Raw genomic sequence first — 17,750 nt, 5'->3', positions numbered from 1 at the left:
CAGGCTCCTCTGTCCATAGGACTTTTTAGGCAAGAACACTGGAGTAGATTGCCACTTCCTTCTCCAGGGGATCTTCCCGACCCAGGGATTGAACCCATGTCTCTTGTTTCTCCTATATTAGTAGGTGGATTTTTACCCCTGGGTCACCGGGGAAGCCCTCTTTAGTTGCAGCATGTGGGATCTAGTTCGCTGACCGCTGATGGAACCTGGGCCCCTTACATTGGGATTGTGGAGTCTTAGCCACTAGGCCACCAGGGAAGTCCCGGGCCTAACTTTTAGAAGTGATATATCCTGAAGGCAAGAAATGGAAAACTAAAAAACAAAAGGGTTGCATCTTGTTCTCTGTCACATTTTAAAACTTACGTGGCTTTTAAAAACATAAATTTGTTTCCATCATTTAAAAATAGATTTCATATGAAAACTGAACATAGCTTGGACTTCTGGTGTCTTAGAATCAGAAGATTTGACAACAGAAGGTTCACATTTTCCTGTGGTAACTGTCAGTGGAGCCTGACTGAAATCCGTACACTTTAAATTCAGCACATGTCCTCCATTTTACCACAGACTTCACCACTTCCTACAGTCTTGTGGTTGACCCATATCCCTCCATTTGTATCTGATGAGTTTGTGACTCTGTAGGCATGTAGCATGGAAGGTCCATTCACATCCTTATTATGGCATAACTTTTGTCCCTAGTTCCACAAAACATTTTTGAAAAACTGAGTAGTTGTCCAGAGACCTATGTCTAGCTAGGGTGGGGCATGCAGCCCCAAATAGTCCTGCCTTCACAGGGCAGGCTGACCTGGAAATTCAAGGGAGCAATGCAGGGAACTCTCAAGGCCTGAAACAGTGACCAGGAATGTGTCCAAATGTGGATGTATTTCACCTTCATACAGACTAATCAGATCAGGTCAGATCAGTTGCTCAGTTGTGTCCGACTATTTGCGACCCCATGATTCTCAGCACGCCAGGCCTCCCTGTCCCTCACCAACTCCCGGAGTTCACTCAGACTCACGTCCATCGAGTCAGCGATGCCATCCAGCTATCTCATCCTCTGTCGTCCCCTTTTCCTCCTGCCCCCAATCCCTCCCAGCATCAGAGTCTTTTCCAGTGAGTCAATTCTTCTCATGAGGTGGCCTAAGTACTGGAGTTTCAGCTTTAGCATCATTCCTTCCAAAGAACTCCCAGGGCTGATCTCCTTCAGAATGGACTGGTTGAATCTCCTTGCAGTCCAAGGGACTCTCAAGAGTCTTCTCCAACACCACAGTTCAAAAGCATCAATTCTTCGGCGCTCAGCCTTCTTCACAGTCCAACTCTCACATGCATACATGACCACAGGAAAAACCATAGCCTTGACTAGATGAACCTTTGTTGGCAAAGTAATGTCTCTGCTTTTGACTATGCTATCTAGGTTAGTCATAAATAAGAATGTGAAAAACAGTAACAAAAGAACATGGGGTTTATCTATGTTCAGGCTATTTCTCTGTTGTTGTGTAGTCACTAAATCATGTCCAGCTCTTTTGTGACCCCATGGACTGTAGCCTGCTTGGCTCCTTTGTCCATAGGATTTCCCAGGCAAGAATACTGGTGTGGGTTGTCACTTCCTTCTCTGGGGGATCTTCCCACCCAGCTATCAGGAATCTGTGAGTCTTCATTTATTTGTACCGGTTTACTGATACCCTTGAACATTTGCTGCTTGTTAGTGCATTTGATTCTGCCTGGCCTCTTCAACTCCTAGACTGTAAACTCTTGGAAGACAGATTTCCTGCTCTAGTTCTTTTCCCTTCTGTCTTTTGTTCTTCCCCTTATCTTCCAATTTCCCATAAAATAAAACACATTAAAAGAATATGTGGTTTTGATCTTTCAGTCAGTTCAGCCGATTATTCATGTCCAAATTTTTGCGACCCCATGGACTGCAGCATACCAGGCTTCCCTGTCCATCACTAACCCCTGGAGCTTGCTCAAACTCGTGTCTGTTGAGTCGGTGATGCCATCCAACCATCTCATTCTCTGTTGTCCCCTTTTATTCTTGCCTTCATTCTTTCCCAGCATCAGGATCTTTTCCAATGAGTCAGTTCTTTGCATCAGGTGGCCAAAGTACTGGGGCTTCAGCATCAATCCTTCTAATGAAGCAGTTCAGTTAAGTTCACTTAGTCATGTCTGACTCTTTGTGATCCCATGGACTGCAGCACACCAGACTTCCCTGTCCATCACCAACTCTTTCAGCTTGCTCAGACTCATGTCATTGAGTCAGTGATGCCATTCCAATGAATATTCAGGACTGATTTCCTTTAGGATTGACTTGTTTGGTCTCCCTGCAGTCCAAGGGATTCTCAACAGTCTTCTCCAATTTCACAGTTCAAAAGCATCAATTCTTTGGTGTTCACCTTTCTTTATGGTCCAACTCTCACATCCATATGTGACCACTGGAAAAACCATAGCTTTGACCAGACAGACCTTTGTTGGCAAAGTAAGGTCTCTGCTTTTTAATATGCTGTCTAGGTTGGTCATAGCTTTTCCTCCAAGGAGCCAAATGTCTTTTACTTTCATGGCTGCAGTCACCATCTGCAGTGATTTTGGAGTCTGAGAAAATAAAATCTGTCACTGTTTCCATTGTTTTCCCATCTATTTGCACTGAGATGATGGGACCAGATGCCATGATCTTAGGTTTTTGAATGTTGAGTTTTATGCCAGCTTTCTCACTCTCTTTCATTTTCATCAAGAGGCTCTTCAGGTCCTCTTTTCTTTCTGCCATAATGGTGATATCGTCTTCATATCTGAGGTTATTGATATTTCCTCTGGCAATCTTGATTCCAGCTTGTGCTTCACCCAGTCCAGCATTTTGCATGATGTACTGTATATAAGGTGAATAAGCAGGTTGACTTATATGATTGATGTAATCTTTTCCTATTTGGAACCAGTCTGTTGTTCCATGTCCAGTTCTAACTGTTGCTTCTTGACCTGCATACAGATTTCTCAGGAGGCAGGTAAGTTGATCTGGTATTCCCATCTCTTTAAGAATGTTCAACAGTTTGTTTTGATCCACACAGCCTTTGACTGTAGTCAATAAAGCAGAAGTAGAAGTTTTCCTGAAACTCTCTTGCTTTTTCTATGATCCAACAGATGTTGCAATTTGATCTCTGGTTCCTCTGCCTTTTCTAAATCCAGCTTGAATATCTGGAGTTCTTGGTTCACGTACTATTGAAGCCTGGCTTGGAGAGTTTTGAGCATTACTTTGCTAGCGTGTGAGATGAGTGCAATTGTGTGGTAGTTTGAGCATTCTTTGGCACTGCCTTTCTTTGGGACTGGAATGAAAACTGCTCTTTTCCAGTCCTGTGGCCACTGCTCAGTTTTCCAAATTTACTGGCATATTGAGTGCAACACTTTCATAGCATCATCTTTTAGGATTTTAAAAGCTCAAATGGAGTTTCATCACCTCTGCTAGCTTTGTTCATAGTGATGCTTCTTAAGGTCCACTTGACTTTCGAATTCCAGGATGTCAGGCTCTCAATGAGTGATCACACCATTGTGGTTATCTGGTTCATGAAGATCTTTTTTGTATAGTTCTTCTGTGCATTCTTGCCAACTCTTTTTAATATCTTCTGCTTCTGTTAGGTCCATACCATTTCTGTTGTTTATTGTGCCCATCTTTGCATGAAATGTTCCCTTGGTATCTCTAATTTTCTTGAAGAGCTCTCCAGTCTTTCCCATTCTACTGTTTTCCTCTATTTCTTTGCATTGATCACTGAGGAAGGCTTTCTTATCTCTCCTTACTATTCTTTGAAACTCTGCATTCAGATGGGTATATCTTTCCTTTTCTCCTTGCCTTTAGCTTCTCTTCTTTTGAGATGTACATGTATAAATAAAAGTTTCATCAATTTCCTGGCTGCTGCTTCTTTTCCTTTGCTAGATCAGGATAGATCCTCAGAACCCTTTTTTCTTTTTTGTTTTAGGTTTTAGAATGAGACAGCGCCATGTCCTCATGGAACCTACGGGGCCTGCGGGCCGTTGCCCTCACTTGGTGGAATCTGTTCCCTGTGAGGATCCTGTGTGTTACCAGTGGCTGACATCAGAAGGGATCTGTATCCCTGACCATGGCAAGTGTGGCCCTGGACATCGCATCCTGAAGGCTGTCTGCCAGAATGAGCAAGGTATGACTCAAAGAAACATGGAGATTGAGTAATGTCTGCCAAATAACACATCACCACTCTCAGATCATCTTCCACAAGGAGAGAAACAGTCTTTCCTAGTCTTGTATATCCATGTTTGAGTTGATGACAGTGACATATTTCTGCAGAGAAAGCTGCTTTGACTTAATATAGAGCTGTGTGCTCTGTGACAGAACACTGATTCTACCTAAATGCAGTGCAGAGAACTCAGAGGGATCTCTGGAGTTCTTAGTTTATTAAGACATGCACAATACAAAAAGTGTCTGGAGAACCTCCAACTCATTAATACAAAGACAAGGTTTATTTGTGTTTATTGGTGTTATTATGTAACATGCTTTTTATATGTTATCATTTTTAACAAATACCACCTTGTAAACTGCAGGGCTGAAGCCCCCTCCAAGTTAAAAGGAAAAAAATAAAAAGTAAAAAGCTGCATCTTTTCAGTTATATAGTATTAGATTAGAATCAGTTCTAGACATAATACTAACAATTCTAAAGAACTGTGTTAAAATATAAGTTGTCAAGATTAACAAAACTATTAAAAGTGGTGTCTTTCCCTCATCACCAAACTTCTGGTACAGTGGTTTTGTGCAATGAAGGGTGATTTAGCAAATACATAAGTCACATGGAAATGAGAAAAGTGACATTTAAAACCTTTATCTTAGAATTAAAAAAATATTCAGTCTCCTGGAAGAGTATCGAGTATGTCTATTAATCAGTCCTGTCATGAATAGTCATAATTTATAATACTCATGGTGTGTGGAGTGAAATGTTTTGACTTATGGAGTGAAGAGATCCACAGAATAGAATGAAATTACAAAGTGGATTCAGAATGGATTTTAGCATTCACACAGGGTTGGCATTCAGCAGTGTATTAATATTTCCTCTTCCCTTCCTTCTTCTTGCCTCTTCTCTCTCATTCCCTCCTTTTCTCCATCACTTCCTTCTTTCTGTCCTTCCCTCTTCCTTTCTGCCTCCTTCTCTCCCTCCATACATCCTTCCTTTTTTAAATCACTGCCATAATTATACAAATAAACATTTATCAACTGATGTAATTGATTACCTCATGAAGCCAGGTAGTTGTTTAATTAAATAGAGAGCCACACCAGATTGTACTAGCTATAGTCCTTTTTGACTAAATCATTTAACAGTAGATTCTAATATTACCAAGCAATTTTTGAATTGTGGTGACATACATGTGAATTATTAACATGAGCACCTAAGATCAATTTTTGAATTCAAAAAGAGTAGAACAGGTGTTTAAAACCTGAGCTCTAGAGTCAGACAGGTTGGAATTTCCAGTCTGCTACTGTTCTGGTAGATGGTCTTAACTGTGGAGACATCTTTTCCTTCAGCTGGAAAGTAGGGATAATAAAAACCTACCTCTCACTCTCAGATTGTAAATTACTTATATGAAAGTGATAAGTGAGATGCCTGGCACATTCAAAATAAGCTGAGAGCTTATTTCATTTGTAATGCACACTTATTGTTTTCTGTCCTAGGGGATTTGTGCAAACAGCATTCTTTTATACTAGTAAAATGGAAATAATAATGGAGATTAGAATGACCATACTAGTTCATCCTCCCAGCCTCTAGCTGTGGAAACAAGATCATTTGTTTGATTGAGACCCAGTGACAGATGACTGCCCAGCTTTGTCATAGCAGGTTTTGAAGATTTTAACAGCTGCTGGGGACTCCTTTCACAGTGTATACTGCCCCTTCTTCAGTATTGCTCAGTGAGAGATTCTGATTTATAATTAGAAGAATCTATCTGGTCTCCGTCCCTATTCTAGCACACGGCTTGTAAAATCATTGGCATTTCCTGAGCAGTACGAGCAATGGGAGAAGCTTTTGGTATAACATTTGGCCAGTGGTCCTCAGTTCCTGAAATCATGTCCATAAAGTTGAAATTCGCATCTTGTTATTCACATCAAGCCCCTTTCTACCACTACTGGATTTATATTAAGGAGGTGACTTTGGAAAAGTACCTAAAGGTGAGGTCTGGTTGCCCCAGGTAACCATGAATAGAAGATTAGAACTTTCAACCCCATCCAATGATATCTTGGGAAAGGGGAGGGGCTGGAGGTTGATTGAAACACTAATGGCTAATGAGTTAATCAGTCATGCCTGTGTAAGGAACTGTCCGTAGAAATCCAAAGGACATGGTTCAGAGAGCTCCCAGATTGATAAATACATAGATATTTGGGAACAGCAGCAAATGGAGGCTCTTTGTCCTTTCCCATGCCTTGCCCTATGCATCTTATCCACCTCATTGTTCCTGAATTTTATTCTGTTATAACAAAATGGTTATCTAGTAAGCAAATGGGTTTTCTGAGTTCTGTGAGCTACTCTAACAAATTAATCAAACTGTAGTAACAGGTCGTGGGAACTTCTGATTTTAGTCAGTTTGGTGAGAAGCACAGGTAACCTGGACTTGAGATTAGTGTCTCAAGCGAAGGGCAGTCTTGAGGGAGTGAGCCCTTTACCTGTGGACTCTGATGCTACCTGCAGGTAGACAGTATCAGAAATAAGTTGAATGGTAAAGCAGCTGGACTGGGCAATTTGCTTGATGTGGTGTGGGGAAACCACCCCCTCCTGCACATACATGTAATGTACACCTTGGAGTTGAGGGCAGAACATTTTCGACAGAGCTATCAGCTTTACCATTTTACAGCAGCTCTGGAGTTCTATTGCTTATTCCTGTGAAATAACTCATTTTTCAGCATGAGCTTATACTCAGTTTCTATGGAAGATGTAGGAATTACTACTTGTTCAGATCAGTTTCATGAAGTCTTTGTAGTTTTTAGTGCTTGGATGGCTCCTTCAAAATTTATGGGGCAACAAGCACAGTCATGGTTACAAAAATGCACTGGCCTCCATGTGGCTGATTTAATCTTTGATCCAGTGAGAAACTGAAAATGTGATCTGGTTGCACTTTTTGAAGTTCATCATCTATGAGATTCTAGATGATTGATGACCCCAATTTGCCAGAGAGTGCTCCTGTTTGACTCTGCGCATATTGTCATAAGGACTTTCCTGGTTACTCGGATGGTAAACAATCTGCCTGCAATGCGGGATATCCGGGTTTGATCCCTGGGTCAGGAAGATCACCTGAAGAAAGAAATGACTACCCACGGCACTATTCTTGCCTGGAAAATTCCATGGACAGAGGAGCCTGGTGGGCTACAGTCCATGGGGTTGCAAAGAGTAGGACACGACTGAGTGACAAACACATGCGGACGACTGAGTGACAAACACATGCGTATTGTCATAGCCTTTACACAGTTACAGAAGTTGACAGGACTCTTGACATTCATTTAAAGGCTTAGAGAGAAAAAAAGGGTTGAGATCTGTTCAATGAATCTCCTGTGATTTTTTTTTTCTTTTAACAATTGAGACTTTTCTTTACTCTGAGTCTATTGTTTCATAGGCTTTTATTTCAGAATTTATTCATAGGTAAATGGATGAGACCAAAGAAAATAATTTTTTGTTAAAAATTAAACTCAAATCTAATTAGACTTGAGACTTGCTGTAATTTTCAAGGTTACTTACTTTGTTCTTTATTTTAAGACTTGTCCATATTGACTCACTCCAGGTATCCCTTATACCAAAAGGATTCAGTATCCTTGCAGAAGTGGACAACCCATTCAGCTTGTGGAGCCAAGAGATTTTCTCATAGCTGTGATCAGGATTCTGTAGGACTCTTGGCAATGTCTTGTTCAGCATAACTCCCCTCACTAGAAAGGCATGTTTCTCTTTCCCTCAAAAGTTCATTCCTACCATTAGCTTGAGGACTTAAAAATATCTATGCTACACTGAAACTACGAAGTAGCTGTTATCCCTAAAACTTGTGAGTTTAAAAACGAGATCTACTTTGGATTACTTAAGAGTCAAGTAGTCATATATGATTTTCTACAGGTATCTCTGTAGATATCTAGTACTTTGACCCTTTCTCTATTTTTATTTATCACTGATGCTCTTCAGTGAATCTCACTAATGTTTCTATTTCTCACCCAGCCTGTGATGGTAACAGATAATGTTAGTCAGTACTGTTTATTTTGAGTAATAAAATTATATCATAGATTATATGAATGAGTATTCTGATATGAAATCTGATTTCTAGTACTTTGGTAAATTAGCTTTGATTTCTCTCCTCTGCACATCTAATAATTATTATGAATCAAAAGAAGTCTACTGAGTATAGAGTATACATAGGTTTTTCTTGTCTCATTAACAGGTGTGTTTCCTACATCTCCAAGAGGGTATTTAAGTTTCCATGGGAATTTTTTAATTGTTTGGTCTAGTTCTGTAGAAAATGGCATTGGTAATTTGATAGGGATTGCATTGAACCTGTAGATTGCCCTGGGTAGTATGGTAATTTTAATAGTATTGGTCCTTACAATCCTATAGATTATCATACTAAGTGAAATAAGTCAGATACAGAAAGGCAAATATCATATGATATCATTTATATATGAAATCTTTAAAAAATGATGCATGAACTTATTAACAAACATAAATAGACTCACAGACATAGAAAACAAACTTATGTTACCAAACAGAAAAAGAAAGGAAGGGATAAATTAGGAGTTTGGGATTAACAGATACACATGACTATATATAAAATAGATAAATGACAAAGTCCTACTATATAGCACATTCATTTTATGTAACTGAATCACCACAAACTAGCATAACATTGTAAATGGTTTATACTTCAATAAAAAAGAGGGGAGCATTTAAAAGTAAATGAAGTGTGATGCAAACTGCAAGCTGACATATATCTCCCTTAGATTAGGTAAATTCACTGTTTTCACCTTTGTTTCTTTGACATGTAACTGGTTTATTGTGCTAGGTTTCGCTTGCAGTTGAGGAAGATGGAACATCAGGGGACATCTTCCCAGAGCAGGTTGGGAAAATGCCCATAATGCCAGGGCAGTGGACAGCATTCCCACTGACTGGCAGGTGACCACTCTTTACCTCTGTGCATGTCTCCATGATGCAAAATGGGCAGAGGACACTGCAGTGCCATTGTATAAATACCAAACTTCCCACTCGAGCGATCAGATTCTGAGTACTCAGCACATATTTTACTCTATAATTTGCTAAATAGGCTGTTTAAAAAAAAAGTGTCTGTATATTTCAGGAAACATGTTTATTAAGGAATGATGCAGTGTACATTCTGTACTTATATAAAGCAAATATCCATCCTGGAGAAGACCGCAATACATCAGGAAGAACAAGGTTCACACGCTGACAGGTACATGGAGTTGAGTTCTCTGGTACCTCTGTATCACTCCCTTGAATACAAGGTTTCTTGTTTTAACAGTTCCACTAACCTCCTCCATGCAAATATTTTCCTTAAGTGGTATATATGTTTGCACAGAAAGCATGAGAAATGATTTCCCATCATTACAGTGACTTGGCTTTTCTTCTCAGAGGCATATTTCTGTGAGTTCTTGCCTTGCATCATTAACCTTGAACAAGCCAAAAATGTGATCTTTAATCTTAGCTAAAATGGCATGTGTTTGCAATCCTTAACACTGTCGTGCCTTTTCTAGGATGACTTTAATTGGTGGAAAGCATACTAGAATAATCATTTACTTAAGTTGGTTACAATGTTTAGACATGTTTATATGTCTGTGATTGGAATTGGAAGTTTTATTTTGTTTATTTTTATCTTTAAATCTCAAGAAATATTCTTCGGCTGACCTGTGAGAATAAGGTCAAACTTGATTCATATGGGAATTGGTTGATCAGAATATTTTGTGATTCACCAGAATTCTAAATAGAACCACATTTGTATTTTCAACTTACTATTTTTAAAAAAAAACCTTTGATCATGTTGTGCTTTATTTGATTAATAAGCACTGCTTTACTTTTCTGCATATCCTTTTTTTTCTTTTTTAAACAAGACTTTCTATTTCAGCATAATATTTGTTTTCTTATATTTTAGGAAGAAAAAGGAATAGATTATTCATCAGAATGGAGAAGGCAATGGCACCCCACTCCAGTACTCTTGCCTGGAGAATCCCATGGACACAGGAGCCTGGTGGGCTGCAGTCCATGGGGTCGCTAAGAGTCGGACACGACTGAGCGCCTTCACTTTCACTTTTCACTTTCATGCACTGGAGAAGGAAATGGCAACCCACTCCAGTGTTCTTGCCTGGAGAATCCCAGGGACAGAGGAGCCTGGTGGGCTGCCGTCTATGGGGTCGCACAGAGTCGGACACAACTGAAGTGACTTAGCAGCAGCAGCAGCAGCATTCATCAGATATTTCTTTGCCATACAAGTATATTCATGCAATCAATCAACCTATTTAAGAGACATCATAAAATGAGAGCCATGATAGAGAATACAGTATCTCTAAATTAAATTTCAAATACAAATCTTCTAAAAATTTTGAATAATGGCAGCATTGTTCATATAAACACACAGTTTATTAAGATATGCATTTTGGAAAGGATAATAGTAATTGGAGTTCTATTTTAAAGAAAGTCATTATCATTTCTCCTTTTAACTTTTTATTTATTTCTATTTTGAGTTAAAAAACTTATCTTTGTGCAGGGTTTGAAAATCTTAGAACTATGTTACCAGGTGTTCAGAGGAAATCGAAAGAGGAGAGAATAAACATGGACATGCATTTTTTATTAGCAGTGTAAATTTAGATTAATGACTTTTTGGAGCAGTCAGACTTAGCAAGTACTCTTCTTTCCTGGCCAGATCCTCTTAGCCATACCATGTCTGCATGCCAGCTAGAAATTCAACTGACACCACCTGCATCTCTTTGCCTAAGGAATTTCTCCAGCCACTGGAGCCTTCGTTGCTCATATACGCAGTCAGAAGTGCCAGGGAATTAACAGTTCCAGGAAGCAGCCTTCAACCAGTGATTGAGAGGTGGTATATAAATGCCAGTTACCTTACCCCTCAGATGGAATAACCTTGAGGTTATGTTCTATGCTGTATCCTACAATTTGCAGTGAGATGAAGCACCGGTTACTAATAGTCTGATTTTTTAAAAAATGTACACACTTGGTGGCAGCAGCAAAGAATCCGCCTGCCAGTGCAAGAGACATGAGTTCGATCCCTGGGTCGGGAAGATTCCTTGGAAACGGAAATAGCAACCCACTCTAGTACCCTTGCCTGGGCAATCTCATGGAAAGAGGAGGCTGGTGAGCTACAGTCCATGTGGTTGCAAAAGAGTCAGACACAACTTAATGACTAAATAATAAAATCAGCCTCCTTCCGCGTACTGTCTCGCTCCCCTACTCTTGTGCCGGTTCCTTGGCATTATTGCTCAGTAAATACAATAAATAAATGCCCATGATTCTTTGTCACAGAGTTTGGTTGTAGTGCAACTCAAACTGTGACAAGGATACTTGAAAAGATATTTAATGGATCCACTCCTGTAAGAGATACGGGGTTCAATTCAAATCATACCATAGTGATAATGATGTTTATCATTATTATTATTATTAAATATATTATGTGGCAATTTTAAAAAATCTTTATTGAATTTATTGCAACACTCAGTTCAGTTCAGGTCAGTCGCTCAGTCGTATCTGACTCTTTGCGACTCCATGAACCGCAGCACACCAGGCCTCCCTATCCATCACCAACTCCTGGGGTTTACCCAAACTCATGTCCATTGAGTCGGTGATGCCATCCAACCATCTCATCCTCTGTTCTTCTCTTCTCCTGCCCTCAATCTTTCCTAGCATCAGGGTCTTTTCAAATGAGTCAGCTCTTTGCATCAGGTGGCCAAAGTACTGGAGTCTCAGCTTCAGCATCAGTCCTTCCAATGAACACCCAGGACTGGTCTCCTTTAGGATGGACTGGTTGGATCTCCTTGCAGTCCAAGGGACTCTCAAGAGTCTTCTCCAATTTCAACATTGCTTCTGTTTAATGTTTTGGGTTTTTTTGTCCCTTAGGCCTGTGGAATCTTAGCTCCCTGCTGCTGCTGCTGCTAATTCACCTCAGTCGTGTCCGACTCTGTGTGACCCCATAGATGGCAGCCCACCAGGCTCCCATCTCTGGGATTTTCCAGGCAAAATACTGGAGTGGGTTGCCATTTCCTTCTCCAGTGCATGAAAGTGAAAATGAAAGTGAAGTCACTTAGTTGTATCTGACTCTTCGGGACCCCATGGACTGTAGCCTACCAGGCTCTTCTGTCCATGGGATTTCCCAGGCAAGAGTACTGGAGTGGATTGCCATTGCCTTCTCCTTTAGCTCCATGAGTAGGGATCAAACCTGCAATCCCTTCATTGGAAGATAAAGTCCTAACCTCTGGACTGCCAGCGAGATCTCCATGATGCTATTTAAAAATCACTTTCTAAGGAGGAAATGATATAGTTTCTCATGTGATTTCATTCATTATTTTGAGCACCTCCTACTGTTTATCAGTTGTTGGGTAATATCTGAAGGGCTTCAGTGTGCTGCTTGTGTCCTTCTTTTGAAAATGTAAAACAAAACAAAAAACAACTAAACATCAGTGAATCCTATTTCTTTCCCAGTTAGACAGTACTGGTAACTTATACCATCCTCCTAAGTCTTGTTTTCCAACAATCAAGTCAGTTTGTGCCTCTCAGGGGAGGACTAGGTTATTCATATTTTCATTTTGTAGTAATTCCAGAGGGTATTGGAATGTTTTTGAAGAAGAACAAGAAAAACAGACTCTTCTGAATATTAGCAGACTTATTTGTGTAGAAAAATTGGGTCTGAAGTGAAAGGGGGACATGTTGCTTTATCTCCTTTTTTCTATGTCGTTGGTTCTAAAACTGATTATATATAAGATGGATATTATATATCCATCACTCAGATGGATAATAAAAATGCAAGATTCTGACACTGCTTCCCCCAACTTCAGATGCTATGGTGCTGGTCCAAGGACTGTACTTTGAGAAACTCTGTTCTAGAAAGAAGGGGACCTATGGGCAGCCTCATCATGTTAGTACGTAGCAGAGGTAGACTGAAATAGTGAAAGACAGGTCTTATATTTCAACATAATCAGCAGTGATATTGATTCTAATCTGTTTTTTTTCTTCTTTCCGGCTGGGAAACTTTTTCTTGAAATTTGTGAAATATATTGCTGTCATTCCAGAAGGAAGCAGTGAGTAAATGTTCTTTTATTTCTTTATTGTTACCTAGATGGATTACTGAAAGATCGAATGGTGGAAAGCAATAGTGTACTCTTGCAGAAACAGAAGACATATAACATATGAGATGAGTTATTTAGGTTTAGAGGAGAGAATTTTCATTTCCCGCAAGCTATCTTTCTCAGACCACCAACTGGTAGCAGTTTGGTGTCAGTGTCCTTACTGATGGAAGTGTGGTGATGACAAATACATTGTATTAAGTTTTGAAATGAATCTGGCATTGCAGTTGAAAGTGCCAATAAGATCAGGCTGCTATTCACACTACAGGAATCAGACTGCAGAGGAGATTAAGTTTGAGAGTTCCTGTAGCCAAGTTCATCATTCCCTTTCATTTAGATGTCTTGCAGTGAAATTAAAGGTGAAACTTTAATAATGTTTGGCAATGAGGGGATCCAAAAGAGAAAAATAAAGATTTTATTTGAATCAGAGTTTTCCCATCCATATTTGAGGGGAAGGTGGTGAGTGGATGTAAACTTGTGAATCAATTTAAATGCTAAGGAGAGAGGAACTGCAATGCAGTTTTAAATATATTTATTGTATGTTGTCTGTTGATAAACAGGTATTGTATTTGAAATTATTTCCTCTTTCCACTCTGCTACCTACCCAGATTTTGCAGGACAGCTTTTGTCTCTTTTCTCTTTTACTGAGATGCCTAAAGAAATGACTGTTTTCACATCACTACCCAGCGGTATTCCGCAATCAGACTAAATATAGTCTGATTTCTCCAGATTTATAATATTTAGAATAGCTAGAGTAAATTGCTTCCTAAGTGTGCCTACGTCTCTTATAGAAAGAATGCTTCCTTTGCCTATCTCTTCTGAAATTCTCACTAGGCAATCAACTTTCTGTTCCCATTCTTTATGATTCAGAAAGCAAACTAAATCATAAGTTATACTGATGCTTCAAAACGTAGCTCATATGATTAAGCGGTCATCTTAGCCTTTCAGTGGGAATTACTGTGAGATCACCACCATTCCCATGACTTTCGACTTTCTGAATGTACTCTGAATTTTCCCTATTCCATTATGTGTTCCACTAGTATTCCTAACAGGGGTTACTTACAACATTAGTCACGAAGATGTAATTTTGATTTCATTTAAAATGCATTTTAAAGTTGTATATGGCTGTTTCATTTGGTCTTTGGGTAGATAGTCCTGACATACCATCTCTCTGTTTTTTTTTTTTTTTTCTTTTTGTAAACATAGGATAAGTAAAGAACATGGGTTAAAACGCAATGCTAGGATGATGGAGTCATTTCCACTGATAAGACAGCCAATATGACTCAATTAGGATATGCAGTAAGGGGCTACCTGTGCTGTGCCCACTTCTGTGTTTTCAAGAAAATGTAATGAAATAAATCTACCCTGGAAAGGCTAATCTATCCCACACAAAACTAATTAGAAGAGCATTTTTTTAAGACTTATATTGAAGAACATTTGTCTTTCTAAATTAACTGATGATTCAAAATTGAGAGTTATTAGTGTGTTACTCTTTATGCTGCATAGCTTATTCCATACACTGAATTGTGCGCTATGCCCAAAGAATTGTAAATTTTAATTTTCCGTGGAGAGATATCTAAGAGGTCGAAACAAAAAAAATTTAGAGGAATCATATATTTGATAGCAAAGAAACATAAAGTAAAAATGTATTGAAAGTTAATTTAGTGACATGTTAAGACCATGATACTTCTCTTACTCTGTAGGTAGATTTCAATCAACCACAGATATTTCGGGAATCCATAGCTCACTGTAAATGCTACTGCTAACTGTTACTTCTATCCTAATTTGCCTCCACAATCATGATCATGTTATCCCCTTGTTTGGAGATGGTCATCCTCCTCTTCTTTCTTTGGCCAAATTCTTACTCATCCTTTAAAAACTTGGACTGATGTCCTACAGAAAACCACCTCTCTACTCCCACTTCACATCTTTCAACTGGTTTGGAATCTCAAGTGAATATTACAGTTACCACCTATCACCAATTCTGTGTCACAGTCAATAATGATAATTCCATTTCCTTTATAGATGATTAGTTCAGAAATGTGTCAGGTTAAATATGTTTGAACCAATGAGATGAGGGAAGAGGGAAATGAGTAAGGCAGGGAATTTAAATTGCTGTCGTAATCCATTGTGTAATTTGGCTTCAAGATGCAGGCACTGCTGCTTACAGTAGGCAGAGATGTGAAGACCCTGAGCCCTGGAGAACACCACTGAGCCACCGACTCTACATTTTGAGCCCTGGCTGTAATGTTAGTCAATAGATTTCCTTATTATTAAGCCAGTTTATATCAGCTATTGCAGAAATCATCCTACTTGATAGGGTGACTATCTTCTGTGTTCTTATAACACTTTGTGACTCAGTTATCCATGTCTTTGCTACATTATACTGGAATCATCTCCTCACTTAATCCTTTTTTCCCATTTGATTCTTAACTTCTCAAGGGCAGAGAACTTGACTTATTCCTTATGTTACTCTTGGGGTGATGCTAGAGTGTCAGGCGTATTAGAGTGTACTCAATAAATATTTATAGAACTTAAAAAGAGTTATTTCAATTGATTTTCACAGCAGCCCAATTGGGAATTATAATTATTATTTCTATTTTATTGATGAGGGTGTTTTGGCCGAGAGATATTGATAGCCCACTGTCACTCAGCCAGTAAGTTTTAACACCAGAATTTTGAATTCCAAACCTGGGACTCCTAATTAGTAGTTGTTCTAACTGTATCAGTGTCAGCAAATACATATTGCCTGTATCAACACTGAGGTTACTGTGTCTCAGACCCACGCAATAACTTTTATTGGTTAAGATGTTATTTTTTGTTAAGTGAGGCTTGGGCTGAGAGTCATTCTTAATGCAGCACTAAAGGCAACCACTGCCAGCTGACTGATATAGGTCCAAAAAATGAAACCCATTTCTATATGCACACTAAACATTTTGACTCTTTCTCCTGGTGTGAGCTAATAGCAAGAGAGAGATCCCTGGATACAATGAAAGCATGAAGCCCACACATGCTTCCTGTCTCCATCTGGCACAAATTGTCTTGGAGTTTGATATATAGGATTTAGTTATCGGTTCTCCTTGGCAACTTTACTTCTAATCTTGATTATATTCAGACAGCTAAGCAGCACAGAACTTATTCAACATTCTAGATTGAGAGAACAAAGAGAATGAGATTCTCTGAAAAAGGAGATATATGAAACCATAAAGGAGGAAGTAGAAAAGACAACTCATTGGGGACAGCCAGCTTTTCTCAGCTTCACAGTAGAAGAGTTACAGAGAGAATCAACAACAGAACTACACACAATCAACACAGATACAGTGTTATTAGCAAATAACACTGTATCATGCAGTTGTGGGGAGTTTCAGTTCAGTTCAGTTGCTCAGTCGTGTCAGACTCTTTGCGACCCCATGAATTGCAGCACGCCAGGGCTCCCTGTCCATCACCAACTCCCGGAGTCCCCCCAAACCCATGTCCATTGAGTCAGTGATGCCATCCAACCATCTCATCCTCTGTCGTCCCCTTCTCCTCCTGCCCCCAGTCCCTCTGAGCATCAAGGTCTTTTCCAATGAGTCAATTCTTCGCATGAGGTGGCCAAAGTATTGGAGTTTCATCCTTAGCATCAGTCCTTCCAATGAACACCCAGGACTGGTCTCCTTTAGGATGGACTGGTTGGATCTCCTTGCAGTCCAAGGGACTCTCAAAAGTGTTCTCCAACACCACAGTTCAAAAGCATCAATTCTTTGGCGCTTAGCCTTCTTCACAGTCCAACTCTCACATCCATACATGACCACTGGAAAAACCATAGCCTTGACTAGATGGGCCTTTGTTGGCAAAGTAATATCTCTGCTTTTTTTTTTAAATAGAAATTTATTTATTTTAATTGGAGGCTAAGTACTTTACAATACTGTATTGGTTTTGCCATACATCAACATGAATCCACCACGGGTGTGCACATGTTCCCCATCCTGAGCCCCCCTCCCGCCTCCCTCCCCATACCATCCCTCAGGGTCATCCCAGTGCATCAGCCTCAAGCATCCTGTATCATGCATCGAACCTGGGCTGGCGATTCATTTCACACATGGTATTATACATGTTTCAGTGCCACTCTCCTAAATCATCCCACCCTCGCCCTCTCCCACAGAGTCCAAAAGACTGTTCTATACGTCTGTGTCTCTTTTGCTGTCTTGCATACAGGGTTATCATTACCATCTTTATAAATTCCATATATATGCGTTAGTATACTGTATTGGTGTTTTTCTTTCTGGCTTACTTCACTCTGTATAATAGGCTTCAGTGTCATCCACCTCATTGGAACTGATTCAAATGTATTCTTTTTAATGGCTGAGTAATACTGCACTGGGAGAAGGCAATGGCACCCCACTCCAGTACTGTTGCCCGGAAAATCCCACGGATGGAGGAGCCT

General features: G+C 39.6%; 1 protein-coding gene across 1 annotated transcript in view; it reads left to right on the top strand.

The window, feature by feature from the left end:
• THSD7B (thrombospondin type 1 domain containing 7B) overlaps nt 1-17,750 on the top strand; it is a 1,073,031-nt gene that overhangs the window by 465,381 nt on the left and 589,900 nt on the right. The window contains exon 7 of the mRNA XM_070768428.1: nt 3,954-4,151. Within this exon, the coding sequence (XP_070624529.1) occupies nt 3,954-4,151 (198 nt within the window). The remainder of the gene's footprint in view (nt 1-3,953; nt 4,152-17,750) is intronic.

The sequence above is a fragment of the Bos indicus genome, chromosome 2 (assembly GCF_029378745.1).
Source record: "Bos indicus isolate NIAB-ARS_2022 breed Sahiwal x Tharparkar chromosome 2, NIAB-ARS_B.indTharparkar_mat_pri_1.0, whole genome shotgun sequence".
Taxonomy (NCBI): Eukaryota; Metazoa; Chordata; class Mammalia; order Artiodactyla; family Bovidae; genus Bos; species Bos indicus.
This window is presented reverse-complemented; position numbering and strand designations above follow the sequence as displayed.